This window comes from Lactuca serriola, chromosome 9, assembly GCF_051521515.1.
Source record: "Lactuca serriola cultivar US96UC23 chromosome 9, Lser_US96UC23_V15, whole genome shotgun sequence".
NCBI lineage: Eukaryota > Viridiplantae > Streptophyta > Magnoliopsida > Asterales > Asteraceae > Lactuca > Lactuca serriola.
Window position 1 is genome coordinate 224081780 of NC_136416.1, and position 19861 is coordinate 224101640.

Genomic DNA, 19861 nt, shown 5'->3' on the forward strand with positions numbered 1-19861 from the left:
AAGATACAACATCAATATGTACAATATAATGCTGCTTTTGTAGACACATCACCATAATATACCTTGAGGTAAACGTTTATGCTGATAAATATACCTCTCATACACAGTCATATCCTTTTGCAGAGAGGTGTTGACAGCTAACCACAGTAAGCATAACATAAACCATGTTTTAACAAAGTTACCCCTTTGAAACGCTCTTCATATACGTTATAGCCAAAGAATGTTGCAGTCTTTGATAATTTTGCAACTTTAATTTCGTTTAACTTTTCGGGGAAAATGACTCATGAGGGTAACCAACTGTTGAGTTCGTTCTCATTTGGTCACTTTTCTTTTTTTTTTTACTCAATGTACCATCGAACTTGTTGTTTGTGTTCACCATAACCCTTTGACCGACTATCACAAGTCAAAAGCCGGTCAAAAGGATTATGGTGAACGCAAATAACAAATTCAATGGTATATTGAATATAAAAAAGGAAAAAGACCAAATGAGTATATACTCAAAAATTAACTACCCTCAAGAATTTTTGGACTATTTGGACCTTTGGTGCATACCTTCTCAAATGTCCCAAATGGAATATAGTTTTGCACCAATTTGGTCGGTTTGCGTCGTTTTAGAGTTTCAGATGCGCGCCCAGTCAGTCTCAATCCTGTCTTTCTGGTGATTTTCAAATTTCACCACCGGAAAATATTGATCGATCTTGTAAGGCTTCACACACCAATTCTAATTTACACTTCTTATTGTATTTCCGTCATTGAGTTCGTTTTCGTTTTGCCAAGTGTCCTCTCTGTTTTAATCCATTTTACTCCTTTGATATTCTTTACTACTTTCGAAACCTACATGAACCCTATAAATTCTAAAACGGACATCGAGCCCAACTCAGTTAGGCATCCGACTTCGTTGACTGTATTTGCCTCAATTTCATATCAAATCGTCAACCTTTTCAGTTATTCTGTTGATGCAGATGCTTGTTTTTGTTATTTTTTCATCCTTACCCATCAAACGAACAGCCTATCTCAAATTGGCCCCAACATACATTGTAGCCCTAAACGGAATAGAGTCACGAAAGTGGAAGTTGCTTCTTTATCAGGAGTATAAAGAGACCTTAACGAAAGCTGTTGGGGTAATTTATTTTGCTACAAACTGTAAAAGTTGCAATAACAACAATTAAAAAGTTTACTTGTGATTTTTGGTACAAACAATCAAGTTCACTGGTGATTGTCATGATTAGCCTTTTACTTTCCAAACACTGTATTAAATTTGAGTTTCATACAGTTTCTCTTGGATGCAGCTACTGTATATATATATGCATTGCCATGGATGGGAACAATTTAGCTTCTGATCAAGTGATTGCTGAACTCATGGGCATGGGGTTTCAGATTTCAGAGGCTACAAAAGCCATCAAAGAAGTGGGTCCATCTTTAAACAATGCAATTGATTTCATTTTAAATGCTGGCAGTAGAAATCAAGAAGGCACATCAAATGATTCTAGCAAGAAAGTTACTAGGAAAAAAGACTTATCTGCCCCTGGAAAACAGTCGTGCGGGCGAATGCGTCAGTTAAGCATCATGGATCATCTGCAATCTGCAGGAAAACCAAAAGTTAACAAGACATCTCTTGAATCTGAAACATCATTCTCAAGAACAAAGGTCTTGTCTTTTCATGGAGAAGGGTGTGAAGCCATTCAACAGCCCATTTATTCATCATACTCCAAAGAAGAACATGTTGGAGAAGATTGGGAACTTAAAGCTAATGCGTTGCTGCAGAAGCATTTCGGTTACTCATCCTTAAAGAGATTCCAGAAGGAAGCCTTGGCAGCTTGGATGGCCCACAAAGATTGCCTTGTTCTTGCTGCAACAGGATCAGGTAAAAAAAGACTTGAATACCCTCATCCCTATAATTGAAAATAGTCTTAGAGAAAGTCCCAAGTTCTTTCGCTACCTTTCTTTTTGGAGAATTATTGTCTCATCTTTAGTTCTTTCGTAGGGAAATCTTTATGTTTTCAAATTCCAGCATTATTAACTGGGAAGGTTGTGGTGGTGATATCACCCTTGATAAGTTTGATGCATGATCAGTGCTTGAAACTATCAAAACATGGTGTGTCAGCCTGTTTCCTTGGATCTGGACAGATTGATCACACTGTTGAGGAGAAATCAATGAGAGGGATGTATGAAATCATCTATGTATGCCCTGAGACAATCTTGAGGTTAATGATTTGTTAAATTTTCTATGTTTAATGGATCCCTGTTTTTAAGTATTTCAGGCGAATAAAATCCTAAACATTCTCTTGCAGATTGATAAAGCCACTTCAAATCCTTGCAGAAAGACGTGGGATTGCTTTATTTGCAATTGATGAAGTTCACTGTGTCTCCAAATGGGGTCATGATTTTCGACCTGACTACAGGTTTCCTTTTTTACCCTTTGATTCAAGGATTGGTAATGTTGTGACTTTAGAATATATATACATATTTTTTTGACATTTCAGGCGAATGTCTGCACTTAGAGAGAACTTTAGTGCCAAAAAGTTGGATTTCTTGAAGTTTGATATACCAATAATGGCATTAACAGCTACAGCCACCACTTTAGTTTGTGAAGATATTCTCAACTCATTGAAAATGTCAAAGGATCCAAAGATTGTTCTCACATCCTTTTTCCGCCCGAATCTTCGTTTTTCAGTTACTTCTTTCTCTTTTTTTTCTCATATGAGGAGGGCATTTTCGTCTTTTACACAAACGAGAGATGGAGACTGAGTCCCGATTTAATCTTGGGTATTGTATTTGTAGGTGAAGCATAGTAAAACATGTTCATCTTCATATGAGAAGGACTTCCATGACTTGATTGAAACATACACAAGAAACCAAAAACACAGTAAAAAGAATATCTTAATCTCACCTGCAAGCTGCAGTTCAGTTGGCACAACCAGTCAAGATGAAACAATCAAGAACTGGTTGGATTGTACAGAGGAAAGGGCTTCTTCTGAAACTGATGATGATGATGATGTTGATATATCTCTGCCAAATAAAAGTTTAAAGAGAAAAGAACTTTCGGTTGAATATCTTGAAGATGAATGTGACCTACTCCTGGATGCTGATGACTTGGATGGTAGTTTTTATTTATTTTTTGCCTATTTGATGCATGACATGACGGGAATCAGAAGTTGCATTTTTACCCTTAGTGTTAAACATACTTTTCCTGGAAAATTAGATAAAAACCACTATATTTTGGCCTACTTTTTCTTGTGATTACATATTCATTCATTTCATAACCAGAATTACTGCAGTTACATGTGGAGAATTCAATGGAAGGTCATCCCCAAGTGTTTGTGGCATACAAGGGAAGAAGACAGAAGTTGAGCAAGGGTCAACAATCATATATGTCCCAACTAGGAAAGATACATTAACCGTAGCTAAGTATCTCTGTAGATTTGGTGTAAAAGCTGCTGCTTATCATGCAAAGGTATATTTTTGTACTTCTTTGTCTTATCATATTTTGAAGCATCTTACTTATTACAACATTGTAGTTTCAGTTTTTTTTTTTTCTCATTAAGGCATTGTACCTTGAAAAATTCATCCAATTATAGCATTGTATGTTCACTTTTTTTTCCTATACTTTGAAAACTATCCAATTATAGCAGTGAAATTTGCTTTGTGTATGGATGACATTGTTATAACTTATAATTGGGAAGATTTTTCAAAGTACTGACTTAATAATAGGAAAAATGAAAGTACTTTGCTATAAAAAACAAACCAATGAAAGTACATTGTTATTGTTTGCATTTAAACATTTTACTTATTGTGACATAGTTTCTTTTCTCTGCTCTTATCAGCTACCAAAATCACATTTAAGACAAGTGCACATGGAATTTCATGAAAATGCTGTACAGGTATGTATCATAAAACTTATTGAAGTATTTGGAAAAGCTCCCAATCATTTATCACCCACAAATATAATGAATTGACATGAAAAGGCAAATGTTTTCAAAATTCAACTTCTTTTTTGAATTCTTCATTCAGGTTGTTGTTGCAACGATTGCTTTTGGTATGGGTATTGACAAACTAAATGTAAGAAGAATTATACACTATGGTTGGCCTCAGGTATCTTCTTGAAACCCTTAAAAATATTGTAATCACTTTTTAGGGCTAAAATCAATATAGTTTTTTCATATCTTTCTGTATTGTGGCCTTCTACTTTCATTTCTACAACATTCTACTTTTAACTTTTTTGTCTTGTTGAGGCATTGAAATTAGAATTAGGTTTCTTTAATAAACAAATCAATACAAATACATTACCCTTACTTTTCATACATACTTTTCATGTACAGAGTTTGGAAGCATATTATCAAGAAGCAGGTAGAGCTGGAAGAGATGGAAAATTGGCAGATTGTGGTGAGTTACTTTTTGTTTTAAGTCATTTAATTATCATGGTTTACCTTAAAAAGAGTTAAAAGTTCCAATATTAACTTTTAGGTCACTCTATTTGATGATTTCAAAGATTTAATCTGTGGTTTATATATAATTATTTGACAATCACAGTTAATTATCTATACCATAACTATCTTATAGCTTTCTGTGTTTTGTTGAATAGTTCTATATGCAAATTTATCAAGAATGCCATCCCTTCTTCCAAACAAAAGAAGTGAAGAACAAACTAAACAAGCATATAAGATGTTATCTGATTGCTTCAGGTTGACCTTCAATATTATCCTTTTCAAGATCTCCATTTTTTATTATAAAATCTCTTTACATTATACTTCATGATTCCCTTTTTATGCTTTTGTAGATATGCTATGAGTACATATAAATGTCGAGCCCAAATGCTAGTACAATATTTTGGGGAGGATTTTAGCCATGAAACTTGTCATTTGTATGTCAAATTCTTTGTTGTTAAAATTCTTTTTCCTATTTGTGCCTTTTCATTAAAAAAAAATCATCGGTTTTTCTCAGGTGTGATATTTGTGTTAAGGGACCTCCAGAGAAGCAAGATTTGAAAGATGAAGCTCGAGTTCTTATGGGGATCATTGCTGCTCATTATGTGAGTAATTAATAATTAATAATAATAAAAAAGAACAGAATTGAATTCATTAATTATAATAATAGTAATTAGTTTTCTAGTTTTTGTATGAAAAAATGTATGTATTAAAATCCAGGAAAAAAGAAGTCATGTAGAGGGGTCTTATGATGATGATGATGATGATGATTATAAGCACAATAGAAGGCAAATGTGGATGGAAATGGAAAATGTCAGGATGATTGTTAGTAAAATCCGGGAACAGGTAATCTAATTGTATTTGAAATCATGATCATAGTTTTTTTTTTTTTTTTTTTTTTTTTTTTACAAATTTGCCCTTGCTAAAATTATCTATGTGCATAATAGAATCCACAACATGCTACTACTGATCTGTTATGGTGGAGAGGTCTGATTCGTATTCTAGAAGACAAAGGGTATCTTAGAGAAGGGGATGAGAAGGTAGTATTTTGAACTATGTTTGATTTTTAGGATAATGATTTATGTAATCATCTACTAGTCTACATATTTAAAATTATACTTTTTTTTTTGGTATGCAGAGACATGTTCAGATAAAATTTCCAGAACCAACTAAACATGGGCTGGAATTTTTGAGGGGCAAATCAGAGGAACCATTTTATGTTTGGCCTGAAGCAGATATGTTGCTGTCCCAAACTATGATGCCCAAATCTTACTCATCTTTTGCAGAATGGGGAAAAGGTTGGGCGGATCCCGAGATTCGTAAGCAGAGGTTAGGAAAAAATCGACCATGGAAACAACCACGCCAAAAGAAGAAACGAAAACAATGCCATTTGGATACAGGAACAGTTCGAGGCAGGTTAGCTGCAAAGCTTTCCAAATAAAATCACAATTGAACTTAACTTCAGATGGGTTTTTGTAAGGTTATCCATTCTTGCATTATGATGGTAGGCAATAATGTTTGCCAGTTTTAGTCTTTATGAAACTGGTATTCTGTCAGGATTTATTGACTTATGTCAACAGTATGTTGAATCCATTCCATGCCCATCTTCGTTCATGACAGGGATGTTTTTGGATCATGAACTTGGAAGGCTACAAGCACTTCCCCACGTCTGATGTTTACATATTATAAAAACGAGTTTTGTTTAGTTAAAACATGTTACTTGTTCTCTTGAAAATACCATTCAATTAGCAAATTTTATGAACTCTTATAAAAGCCAATGTTGTTTGTTGACTTTTAACGATGTTAAGTTTCTCAATTTTAATCAAATATAAAACAAAGAAACATTTAGACAAACATTTAAGAGAAATTGAGTAATCTAACCCTAATAAACAACCATTCTAATAAAAATAATTAACAATTTTTTTTTTTGGAAAAATGATTACTTGATCCGAAATAGCATATTCCGGTGCACGATGTGTTTCCGAGGTGCGCTCCGGAATACGATATTCCAAAGTATTTATGATATTGTTCCAGAGTGATTGCCGATTGGAGGGGACGAGGTTTGGAATCTGACACTTCATACCTTCCGGACATGAAAAACGTATGTTGAATTGACGTCCGGAACGGCCGTACATTCTAAAGTGGTGTTCCAGAGAGATAGATTTAGGGTTTTACTATGTTTTTCTTCCAAATATGCAATACATTTGTGTTTTTAATATATTTGTGTGTTCGATAATTTCCAAAAATGTTCCAGAATGAGTACATATACGAGTTTTTTTTCTGAGCTCCAGTTTTTAGTGGAGGACAATGACAGCGTATCGGCGGATGCATGTAGTATCTTGCTCTGGATTACACATGCTTTAATGTAGATATAACCAGTGATATTAACTTCGTTGGGTTGGTTATGTTGGTTGCTTCCAAGTCTAGATTACACAAAATCAAATTCGTCTATCTTTTCATTGTCCTGGATCAAATATAGTTATGCAGATTCTTGGCGATAGTGATGTTAGATATTTTCGTAGTTTTGTTACTACTATGTCTCCCAACACAGTACAATTGTTTGTTGTTGATAATGTTATGGATAGTGGTACTAATCGATTTCTCGGGGAAAATCGTTCTGGAAATGGTTCTTCCGGTGCTGGAAGTAACCAAATTTGTAATTTATTACCTATGACAACCAACCATGTTCCTTTTTACAAGGACCCTATACACGGGGATGATTATAGGTCTAAAGGTAAGATTGTTGTTCTGGATGACCTTACTGTTGATGTTGATGAATCATTCTGAGGCAAAATTGATGAGGTTGGTTGATGATGGTAATATAGTTCCATAGGGAGAGCCACTGGAACATTTTTAGAGTTACAATTGTAACGACCCAAAAATAGAGGGTAAAAGTTTCATTTTTATTATAGTCAAAACAAAAATATCTTTAAATATAAGTATTCCAAAACATTGCTAATTAAAAACATTTATCAGAGTTCATCCCAAAATCACATAATGCGGAAAACACGAGTGTGTGTGCTGCGATCAAGCTGAGCCATTCCATTCCAAAATAATGATACATGGAACCATAAACAAAACTATAAGCACGAAGCTTAGTGAGTTCCCCAGAGCATACCCCACACAATCCACATAACCACATAATCCATATTAGCTATAACAACTACATAAACCATATCAGTCACATAAGTCATACCCATAAACATATAGGGATGCCATGAAAACCCTCCAAGGTCTTACACCGGGTGCCACTGGAACCCCTACGTGGTCTTAGCCCACATCCATGGAACCCCCGCATGGTCTTAATCTACTGCCACGCCCCCCCCCCCCCCCCCCCCCCGGGGGTCTTCCATACAAATGTCATACCAACATAACACATAATCAATTAACAGTACACATATACAAACCCTATAAGCCATACATATAACATATAAATGTGCCATGGAAACCCTCCATGGTCTTACACCGGATGCCATGGGAACCCCCACATGGTCTTAACTCATTGTCATGGGAACCCCCACATGGTCTTAGCCTGGAATGCCATGGGAAACCCCACATGGCCTTATATCCAACCGTCTCAGGAACCCCCTGAGGTCTTCCATGCAAGTATCACGAAGACAACTAGCATAACAAATACCACACAATCAACTAGTATACCACATATAACTAATTGCCATGGGAAGCCCCGCATGGTCTTCACATAAATCCATAAGGTATCAATAGCCCATTCACAATAATCATCACAACTAACTAAATGGGTCGGCCTTGGTGCCTTCGACCCATTGGTATGGTGAGGAGACTTACCTCACACTGCCGAAGTCCCACGGATAAAACTCTAGTTGCTGGTTGACAGATTCCTGAACTGTCAACATCAAAACAACACCCAATTAATAATTGGGTTCCAATACATAACCATAAGTTCGAGGCAGTGTTAGCTGCAAAGCTTTCCAAATAAAATCACAATTGAACTTAACTTGGATGGGTTTTTGTAAGGTTATCCATTCTTGCATTATGATGGTAGGCAATAATACTTGCCAGTTTTAGTTTTTATGAAACTGGTATTCTGTCAGGATTTATTGACTTATGTAAATAGCATGTTGAATCCATTTTATGCCCATCTTCGTTCATGACAGGGATGTTTTTGGATCATGAACTTGGAAGGCTAGAAGCACTTCCCCACGTCTGATATTTTCATATTATAAAAACGAGTTTTGTTTAGTTAAAACATGTTACTCATTCTCTTGAAAATACCATTCAATTAGCAAATTTTATGAACTCTTATATAAGCCAATGTTGTTTGTTGACTTTTAAAAATGTTAAGTTTCTCAATTTTAATCAAATATAAAACAAAGAAACATTTAGACAAACATTTAAGAGAAATTGAGTAGTCTAACCCTTATAAACAACCATTCTAATAAAAATAACCAACAATTTTTTTTTTGGAAAAATGATTACTTGATCTAAAATAGCATATTCCGGTGCACGATGTGTTTTCGAGGTGTGCTCCGGAATACGATATTCCGAAGTATTTATGATATTGTTCCGGAGTGATTGCCGATTGGTGGGGATGAGGTCCGGAATCTGACACTTCATACCTTCCGAACATGAAAAGCGTATGTTGAACTGACGTCCGGAACGGCCGTACATTCTAAAGTGGTGTTCCAGAGAGATAGATTTAGGGTTTTTCTATGTTTTTCTTCCAAATATGCAATACATTTGTGTGTTCGATAATTTCCAAAAATGTTCCAGAATGAGTACATATACGAGTTTTTTCTGATCTCCAGTTTTTAGTGGAGGACAATGACAGCGTATCGGCGGATGCATGTAGTATCTTGCTCTGGATTACTGTGACAACCCGATATTTCGATACAATATGATAGAGCACAAGTCAAATTTAGGTCAAAATTTAACTTTCCTAAAGTAGTAGGAATCGTATCAAGGTTTTCATACATATAAAGAACCCTAAAATCCGAGTTATAACGAAGAAGTTATGACCAACCGAAGATTCTCGGCAAAACCAACAACAATGATAGACGTAAAACGCGAAGTTTCAATACAATAATTTTTAGCTTTAAGTATCTAAATGAAGGTTTTAGATATCATTAAACCGTAAACGTACATAAAAAGAATGCCTAAATCTGACTTCATATTAGGTAGTTATGATTTTTCGAAGTTTCAGACATAGCAGTAGACAGTTAAAAACTCGAAATCGAGATCGAGCGGATTTTTCCAACATGACCTAAACGAGAATCGAAGATCTCATTAATGGTATTACAACGGTAAAAAATCTAGCGAAAACAGACAGCGGATGAAGGAGTTATGAAATTTTAACGGACTTTTCCTGTCCCGGCCTATTAAAAATATAATATTAAAAATAAAGTCAAAATTAGCTGACGGAGTCTAAACGAAAGCTGTAGATCGTAGTCTCACCTACGCGTGGATATAAAGAACGTCGAAAACGGAGTTCGTATGAGGAAGATATGAATTTTTGAAGTTTAATAATAATTAAAATATTTAATTTAATTATAAATACCCGATATTATCTATTGGGGGAGGAGTCACCGGTCTGATCCGGATTACGCCCAGCGTAATACCTTGGTACGCCCAGCGTAATCCGAGGATTCAGACCCTATATAAAGGGTGCGAGGATGCTGGCCATTTTGCTCAATTCTTCCCTTTCTCGTGCCGAAGCTCTGCGTTTCAACCCTCGGAGTCATCCCAAAGGCCCGGTTTTCATATCCAAGTTTGGAAGGAAGTTTTACGCTCCCGAGATTCCCGAGAATCCCAAGAAATCCGCTTTCTCGAGTAGAAGTTCAGCTCGGTTTTCGTTTCGCTTTCTTCAATCAATCATGTGAGTTCATACCCCTATAATCCATACTTTTAAATGTTTTATAAATGTTTTTATATGCTTTTAAGGGGGGGAATACAAGTAAAACACACGATTATTATCGTGTGTTATATAAAGTTTCATTATACGCTTTTTATCAACGGAATCATATGTGATTTATAACTATTATAGGGAAACTTTCGTATGCAAAATATATCACGATAACATCATATCTTTTGAAATGAAAAATGTTGTTATATATGTATAAATCAAACACTCTGCTTATACTGTATGTATATGTGCCCATCTTAGGCACTACAAAAATTATACTTTTCATAACAAGTGAGCATTTCACTAGGGATTACTATACAAACGAGACACACTTTTAGAAAACTATAATATGTATAGTTTTACGAGAACATCACGAACTTTTACATACTAGAAATACTATTTCAAGGAGATACATTCATATACAAGAACAAACGAACCTTTTCATATGTACTTCAAATAGTTTTCACAAACGTTTTTACATGTTAAAACATTTTTAGAAACTGTCTTACAAACTGTAGGTTTCCTTTTTGAATCTGTTATAGTTGTGCTTCAAACAAATGTTTTCTCACACTTAAACTGTCTTGTCAAACGGTTTTCGAATCGATTTATAAACTGACATCAAGTCATAAATTCTTATTTATTAAACTTTTCAAAGGTTTTACAAAACTTCATTTATGCTTTTATATTATAAATTGCATGCCTCTATATGTATAGTTATATAAGAAATGTTTAAAAGACTTAGGAAGGCTATCCACCATGTTTCCTTTTCCTCGATTTGGATGTGGTCTGGTGGGATATCGGGTACCCGTCCGAAGGTCGTTTAAATATTAGTTATATGTCATGTGTACATATATAGTCATAAATGTTCCATCAGTTAATTCAATTCCGACGCTTTTGGGTAGCAAGGGTATATAAACCTACTTGGACACTCATCAATTACATTCTAGTAAACCATTATAGGAATAGTTTAGGGGATACAAAACATTTTCCCTATTAAAAGAAATTACACCAGAGTCAGTTCATTCATGAGTCTAGACTACATGCTATATGAAGGGATACTCTTACAGAGATTCCTCTTACATGGACACACTTATATGGATACTCTTACAGAGATTCCGCTTACATGAATACGTTTACATAGATACGCTTACATGAATATGTTTACATAGATACGTTTACATGAATACGTTTACATAGATACGCTCAGATGAGTACGTTTACATAGATAATATATGATGGGTTACTATTAGATATTATATGTGTAGATACTGTTATATAGTTCTCCTTCTTATCTTTACCTTGTGATACAATCACATCATCGACGAGATAAATTGGACTTTATATCCTAGTACCAAAGGATACTTGGTGGGACTAACCATTCTTAAAACCACTGTTAGCTACAGAGGTAAATGAACATCTTCGGATGTTTTCGGTTGATACCATTACAGGTATACATAAGGGACTAACTATTCCTAAACCCGACTGTTAGCAACAGAGTTAAATGCACATCTACGGATGTCTACGGTTGAACCATTTACGACGAGTTTCCACGTCATGTGTAACTTTGTACCAAAGGATACAACATAAGTTATTATATTATTACTTTTATAGTTTTATAATAATAGTTAAACAGGGAAAAACCGTCACATTTTCAAGTGATGCGTACTTCCAAAACAGTCAGGTCTTGGTTAAAGACTACTTTCAAAACATTCGGGTCTTGGTAGAAGACTACTTTTTATACTAGTAGGAAATATGGGATTTTCTAGGGTTTTCATAATTATACTAAATGTTTCATCAAACATTCACCAGTCTTTCATAACAACTTATCAAAGCAATAACATTAAAATACTTATGAATTCACCAGCTTTATTGCTGATACTCGCTTTCAAAATAACTTGTATTCTCAGGTTACAAATAGACAGGTACCGATGCAAGGTTTAGAGAAGACGGAGCAGTCAAGACTCTTCTTTTAATTTGAGTATTCGTTATGTTGTTTTATACTACGAAAGAACACATTTGCAACCTGCATTATTCTATTAATGCAATGGATGATGTTGTTGCTTGTTTACTACTTTACATTGTTGTGATACACACATGACGTCCTCCGCCCCAGAACGTTTCCGCCGTTCTCGGTTTTGGGGTGTGACAGATTGGTATCAGAGCATTGTTTATAGTGAATTGAGTATATCAACCCATAAAAGATATACTAACTATAAATACAATGAGATTAAAAATACTCTGACTTAGAGTTTATACTTCTAAATAATAAAATATTTAAGTAAGTATACGTGCCTGCATTCATACTAAAATCGGTGTCACAACGACAAGAACAAAAGTATTACGATTGTTGAATATCACAACTAAGCTTGGGGATGTATAGTCAGTCTTGGGAGTGGCATAGCCTGATCAACTATGCTGGTCCGAGGAATGATTAGCATATGCCCAAGAATGGTTATGATGTAGCAACAATTCTATAAACTTACCAACATTACCACAATGAGAACATTATAACAGAACCTAAGTCTAAAATACCATAGGGGTGTTTTGTGTTACCATAATTACTTACTTGATAACTAAAAAGGATCTTCATTACTAAGTTGATAGTTGCTAAGTGGATACACTAAGGCTATATGTAACTAGGATGTTATAGACTTAGAATCGGTGAAGTTTTTGCTTTACCCTTATTCCTTGTGAATTTGGAGTTAAGGTTACTTATTCGAAAGTCTATCATGTGTTGATTACATTTGACTGGTATGCACTTTACAAATAGCGATGTAACTAATGAAGATTTTCTAATAATTATCTAGATAGTTCGTCTAATAATTATTTCCTTACCCCAATTCTCGCATAGATAGCATAACTGGACTCCATCCCCACGGCAACCCGTACCTTCCGAACAAAGACAATGTTGGATGGTTTGAAGAAGAACTAGAGAGTGATCATCCAATCCCTTTGAATGATCACCATGCTGAAAACCTTTCGGATGTTGATAACTTCAAACCCGAGGTTGAGAACCTACCCCAGGCAGCTCTCGTTCCAATTCCTAACCCTCGTTCGGCTTTTCATGGCCCGACGCCCCTTGGGTAGAATGTTTGGAGATAGGGAGCGAAGAGCAAGATCAACCTATGTCATTTGATGGAGACCGAAGCTTCTACAACACAAGTGAAGGAAGCTCAGCAGACATAATTCTTCCAATTCTGGCCCGCAGAGTTGCCCGAAACGAAATTCAGGGCAGGACGGCTCTCCAATGTATCTAAGAAGTTAATGCCAATGCTAAAATGCATACCATTCGCACCAATCACCTTGATCACAAGTGAGAGATCCGAGAGAAACCATGAGACCCTGCTGCAAGCACTAGCTGAAACCCGAGCCGAAGTCATAGAGCTTCAAGTACGCCAGGAGGTGTACGAAAGATACCTGCTTGATATAGAACGTCAACTAGCCGAACTAAGGGTTCACCATAAGGGTGATCGTCACCAGTAGTAAATGCTTTACTTTATTTTCCTTGTAAAAAGGAATCATTTTCTATCTATGCCCGATGTGGCATTTTCAATGAAACTATCTTGTACTGTAAGTACATTTGTTTAGGTCTTTATGATGTCAAGAACTATCTCCTATGGATATGATGTAAGACCTTTTACAAGGTCATTTTCCCGAACTTTTACGTCATGAATATCAAATATATTGACATTCAGCTAACTTTTGTGTCATTCTTTATTCAAGTACTCTTATCATACTTTCATTAGAGTCTATCTGAAAGATGCTTTAGTCAAGTTATTGGAACATAGTAATTTAGCTTCGGAAACATTTCCAAGTCTCTTTTAGTGGTTGGATCATGTTATTCACCAACCAACGATACCTCGGCTTGAACGACAAGCGTCTTGAGACCATTCTACGAACTTACTTCCAGTCATTACTAGGACTGCATCCTAGGGATGTAGGTCAAACTTTCGAGAACATAGTCTTACTCTTTACTTGAACAATCGAAGTACATCTAGAGTCAACCAAAATCGCTCACAAAATCTTTATCTTTCGTGTTACAGAATCATGTCGTCATCCGGAAACAATCAGCCGAGCAACGAAACCCCTATCCTCCATATCGATGCCGCTACATTACAAGCTGTAGTAGCAGCTGCTATGACGACTTTCCTTACACACATCAACTCAGGAAACACAAGCAAGATCGACAAAGGAGTCGAGAGTTCCGATGGTAGTACCAAACCGGGAAACCAACAAATGGCAACAATCATAGACTTGTGAAGCCATAAGACCGAAAGGAAGAGACGATATCGTCAAGCCCTAAAGGAGCGCAAGAGATCCCAAAGACTTTCCATACCACAACAACAAGTGGCAACTCCGAAGAACGCTTTTGGAAGCAATTTCCAAGGTGGTGTAATGAGGAAGGCACTCGTGTCCACATAACACTGGCTAAACACCTCACTCCCGCCACCAAGGCTAGCACTAGCCAGTCATGCCACCAATGCGGGGATATAGGGCACCTCAAGAAGGATTGCCCTATAACAAAGAACTCTGGCGTAGACGGTAGGATTCTCAGGATCACAGTTGCAGGAGAACCTACTCCGAACCCACGTTAATGTAATTTAGGCGTTTCGTTGTAACAAACTTATAAACCATCCAAAAATAGTGCAACCAGAGTCTTATCTTTTGCGGGATCCCGTCGGTATAGGGATGCTCATGCTGCGTATACTTGCCTTTTGTAGTATACCTTATTCACAGTAATAGTCTTGTAGTTGTCTAAAGTACTGTAACTTTGTTGATGGTTGCACGGTTGTGTTTTGTCTGTAAACGTCTTATGTTCAAATCTAATGTCTTTAAGTTTCCTTATGATTCTGACATTATCATACGACGTTGGTTCTCACAAAAACAGCTTCATACGTACATCTCTTTCTTCGAAATCGCCTTTCCAGCGAAGCCGTCATATCAGAACACCAAGTACTCATGAATGGAGTACCTCATAGTTCTTTTCCTTTCTGAAGAAATCCCTGAAGTGCCACTTGTACATGTAACGCCTGTGTTTCCGGGTTTGCCATATTTAGCAATATAATAGTCTAGGTTAACCTTTGTAACCCATTTTGAAATAATAAGAATGTATTATTTGAGTATTATGTGTTTTGTGCTTAATTGCTTAATTATGTGGTCTGATTAATTAAGAATAAAAAAATAAGCGTCAAAAATTAAGTGTAAAATAAACTTAATATCTTTGGTTAATGTTGTAGTAGTCGAAACGAGGTTTCCGAATATATATAGAACACCCAAATCTGACTTCGTATGTGGAAGTTATGATTTATCGAAGTTCCGGCTTAGCGGTATACAGCCTGAAATACTCGAATTGAGATCGAGCGGTTGTTAGCCGAAGCAATCTAAATGAGAATCGAAGATCTCATTGTTGGTATCGAAGCGATAAAAAGTTAGGCAAGAACGGACGTCAAACGAAGAAGTTATGAATTTATAACGAAAGTTTCTGTCGCGGCCTATTAAAAATAATTAATAAAAATAAAGTCAAAATTAGCCGACGGAGTCTAAACGAAAGTCGTAGAGCGTGGTCTCACCTTTCCGTGGATATAAAGAACGTCGAAAACGGAGTTTGTATGAAGAAGTTATGAATTTCCGAAGTTTATTAATCATTTTGTATTTTTATTTAATTCAAAATCGGAGGCATTATCCGAAGCTGTGTCACCGGTGTAATCCGGAGTACGCCCCGCGTACGAGGTTACGCTATCGCGTAACTCCGATAGTGTCGACACTTCGGATGACGCATGCAATGACGATTTCGGACGCGTACGCGCTGCGTACGCCTGTACGCCCCGTGTACTCCGAGGCTCCAGCCTCTATATAAAGGATCCGAAGACAGCCATATTTCTTGTTCATTTTCTTCTCTTCTCTCTAGTCTTTTGCATCGTTTTTCGTGCCGAAGCTACCCCGAAGCCCCGGTATCATACTCTAGCCCCGAGGCAAGTCCCGAGATCCCGAAGATCCCGAGAAGCGCGGTTCCCGAGTCGAAGCTCTGCCCGCGAGAAGTTCGATTTTCGAGGAGATCTTCCAGATCTGCTGAGGAATACTACTTCTATAAGCCGTAGCGCTGTCCGATCATCTTCTGATCAGGTGAGTGTATACTACCTTTCATAAACACGATAATAATACAAGTGCGGTTTGAGTGTATTAAGTAAATTGTGGTTTATATGTGTGAGGGTATAGTTACTTTCTTCTAACGAGTAACTATGAAGTATTTTATATGATATACTTGTTATGTGTATATTTTGTGATTGTATGCGTGAATGGATATTCACTTTATTCTATCTCATAGATCTGAATTGTTTTCTATGGAATACGTGTTATGTGGTATGCCTCATCTGTTATGAGGAATATATATATTGAATGAAAATGATATACAGGTTTCTAAACTACGTATGAAAATATATATTTTTATCTACTAATATGTTGGGTAGAACATGGGTAGATAGTTGGTGTGTAATAAACAGATGAGAGGCCTCGATGTTGTTGTTGTTGTTGATCTAGTTATTCAGCGGAGTATGGATAACGACCACGGACTCTTTCTAGACAGTCCAGTGGAACGCTAGCAGGTTCATAACATGTAGGTGTTGTGAACGATGTGTTCACCGGTGTAATCTATCCCCCTCATGGTTGCCTTTAGGATATCTATTGTTGAGGAAACCCCTTCGCAGTGATGTCCGTCCCGATGAAAATCCTAGATTAGGTCCCTTGAGATAGTTGCTTTAGGGACGTAAAGTGAGGATAACGGGAATGGGTAATCGGGATAGTGATTGGTTGGTGAAATTAAATATAACTTATTTATTGTGGGTTGAAAACCCTATATGCTCACCAGGCTCCCAAGCCTGACCCACTCAGTTTTATTTGTATTACACGAAGTGGCACAAGGGCGTAAGATGGATGGATCATCTTGTTGTTTTGTTTACAAGTCTGTATATTTATATATTTGTTGAATGACTTGTAATGTTTATCGTTTATGCTTTATGGTCTGTATCGGAACATGACATCCCGAGTTTTGATTATATAATGAAATGCATCTCTTGATGAAATGCTTTGATAAATATTATTTTATCATGTTTTGTTTTGGGAACAAATTCCGCAACTCTTTCAAATCAAAAGGATTTACTCTGAAAATATTTAAAAGCATAAATGAAAATCGGTCTTTTCTGGCCGAGATTTTGAGGATGTCACAGTTGGTATCAGAGCATTAGTTTAAGCGAACTAGGAATTTGTAGGATTTCTAGACTTAAACTTAGAATGCTAAATGGAATGATGAGATGTGTGTCTGTTGGATTTTAGACACGAGCACTAGTTTATTTTAGGAAAGTTGCCTAAAATGCTTTTTATGTGCTAAATGTTATATGTTGCCATATATGATATTATTTGTTCGGATCTACGGTCTGTTGCCGACCGGATCTGGAAACCTTATGTGTGTAGGATTCTAAGCGTATGCCTACGTTATTAGAACTAGCATGTAAACGTTTCGGAGTGATAAGGATGATTTGAATATCTATCGTGAATAAGGATCTAATTTCACCTTATTCGGTGTGTAGATCAAAATGGTGAAAACAAGGAGTGGCGTTGGAAACGCGGATGAAAACAGGAATCAACCGCTAGTGATTGAGCAGATACCTGTTGTAGCAGCAACACCAGAACCAATAACAATGGCTGCGGTGCAAGCCATGATTCGGGCTATGCTAGCCGAACAAAGGGAGGAGATGCGATAAATGTTGCATAATAATAGGGATGAACCTGTCATACCTATTGAGGAACCTGAATTGATTCCCGAGCAATCGGAGGAAGGGAACAATAGTCGCATGGTGAGTCAAGTTGGGACTCAAGAGGAACGAAGAAACGATCCAGAAAGGAGAAACAACAAGGATGGGTGTATGTACAAGAATTTCTTGGGCGCCAAACCGCCAAGTCTTTCTGGGAGCCCAAAGCCTGTTGAGATAATGGATTGGATCTCCGAAATGGAGATGGTATTTGAAAGTTGCGACTGTAGCAACAAACAGAGGACCGTCTTTGCGGTTAGACAACTGAAGAATGGAGTCTTGAGTTGGTGGAAGTTGTTGGCAGATACTATGCCATGAGGAGAAGCCCTGAAACTGTCATGGGAGGAGTTCTTGGAACAGCTGAGGGTGCAGTATTGTTCAGAGATAGATCTGATTGATCTGAACAATGAGTTCCAAAACTTGAAGAAAGGGAAGATGAGCATAGATGACTATGCTACTGCGTTTACTGAGAAGATGAAGTTGTTTCCGTACCTAGTGCCGACGGAACTCTCCAAGATTGAGAGGTTTGCTAACGGACTGCCTGCTGACTTTGGTCCGACAGTCAAGATGGCAACCACTCTGAAAACGGCTGTTCGTGCAGCTAAGAATGTGGAGGCCCAGCAGAAGGAAAGGGGTCTGGAAAGAATAGATGTTGGAGAAAAGAGGAAGTTCGATGGAACTTCAGGGTCCAACAAGAAAAACAAGTTCTCGAAGTCTGGTTCGAGGGGAGGTGGAGGTGAAGCGAAATGGTGCGACAAATGTAAGAAGAAGCATCATGGAAGATGTGAGGTGGCGAACACATGCTACAAGTGTGGAAAGCCAGGGCACTATGCCAATGAGTGTACCCTCACGAAGAAAGTTTGCTATGGTTGTGGTGAGGAGGGTCATATGTCGAGGGACTGCCCGAAGAAGAAGGAAGCAGCTAGACCCAACATTCCGCCAAAGCCAAAGGCGAGAGCATTCCAGATGACACTGGAAGCTGCTAAAGATGAAACTGATGTCGCTTCAGGTACCTTTCTCGTTAACGAATTGCCTGCCCAAATTTTATTTGATTCTGGAGCCAACTACTCCTTTATATCGCATGAATTTGGTAGAAAGCTAGCTTTGCCTGTTGTTAGACTAGATAATGCCTTATTAGTCGAAGTTGCTAGTGGCAAATTTGTACCTGTTAGCTATCGCATGAAAAACATCTTAATTGATCTGAATGGGAATAAGTTCCACGAGGAATTATTGCCTATCGAACTTAATGGTTTCGACATCGTATTGGGAATGGATTGGCTTAGCGCCAACGACGCCGAAATTTTTTGCAAGAAGAAAATAGTCAAAGTAAACCCGCCTGGGAAAGATTCGTTTATGGTGTATGGAGATAAACACAGAGTGAACTCTGGAATCATTTCATTGATGAAAGCCAGAAAATGTTTGACCAAGGGGTGTACATCATATTTAGCATTCGTGATTGATGCTAAGAAGGAAAAGAAGGTGATGCAGAATATTCCAGTGGTGTGTGATTATCCGGAAGTATTTCCCGAAGATCTTCCTGGATTACCGCCTGATCGATAAGTGGAATTCCGTATTGACTTGTTTCCAGGAACGACGCCAATTGCAAAAGCACCTTATCGATTAGCACCGACGGAGATGAAGGAGCTAATGATGCAACTTCAGGAGTTATTGGACAACGGTTTCATTAGACCTAGTTCATCACCCTGGGGAGCTCCGGTGTTATTCGTGAAGAAGAAAGATGGAAGTATGAGAAT

The 19861-nt window shown here is 37.1% G+C and overlaps 1 protein-coding gene across 3 annotated transcripts; it reads left to right on the forward strand.

Annotated features, from left to right (window-relative positions):
• The first annotated feature begins 547 nt into the window (after positions 1-547).
• RECQSIM (RECQ helicase SIM) lies at positions 548-6136 on the forward strand. 3 transcript variants are annotated; one of them, XM_079019774.1, is made up of 17 exons: positions 558-700; positions 963-1121; positions 1290-1864; positions 1985-2204; positions 2292-2402; positions 2484-2673; positions 2782-3100; positions 3279-3454; positions 3825-3881; positions 4012-4092; positions 4320-4383; positions 4583-4682; positions 4778-4861; positions 4942-5029; positions 5145-5270; positions 5372-5464; positions 5563-6136. In XM_079019774.1, exons 3-17 carry the CDS (start codon positions 1315-1317, stop codon positions 5863-5865), a joined length of 2562 nt encoding a protein of 853 aa, XP_078875900.1. In that variant the 5' UTR covers positions 558-700; positions 963-1121; positions 1290-1314; the 3' UTR covers positions 5866-6136. The 3 variants fall into 3 exon arrangements, with proteins under 3 accessions (XP_078875901.1, XP_078875900.1, XP_078875899.1); XM_079019775.1 differs by lacking the exon at positions 963-1121 and having other exon boundaries at positions 548-700; XM_079019773.1 differs by having other exon boundaries at positions 560-1121.
• The last annotated feature ends 13725 nt before the right edge of the window (positions 6137-19861 follow it).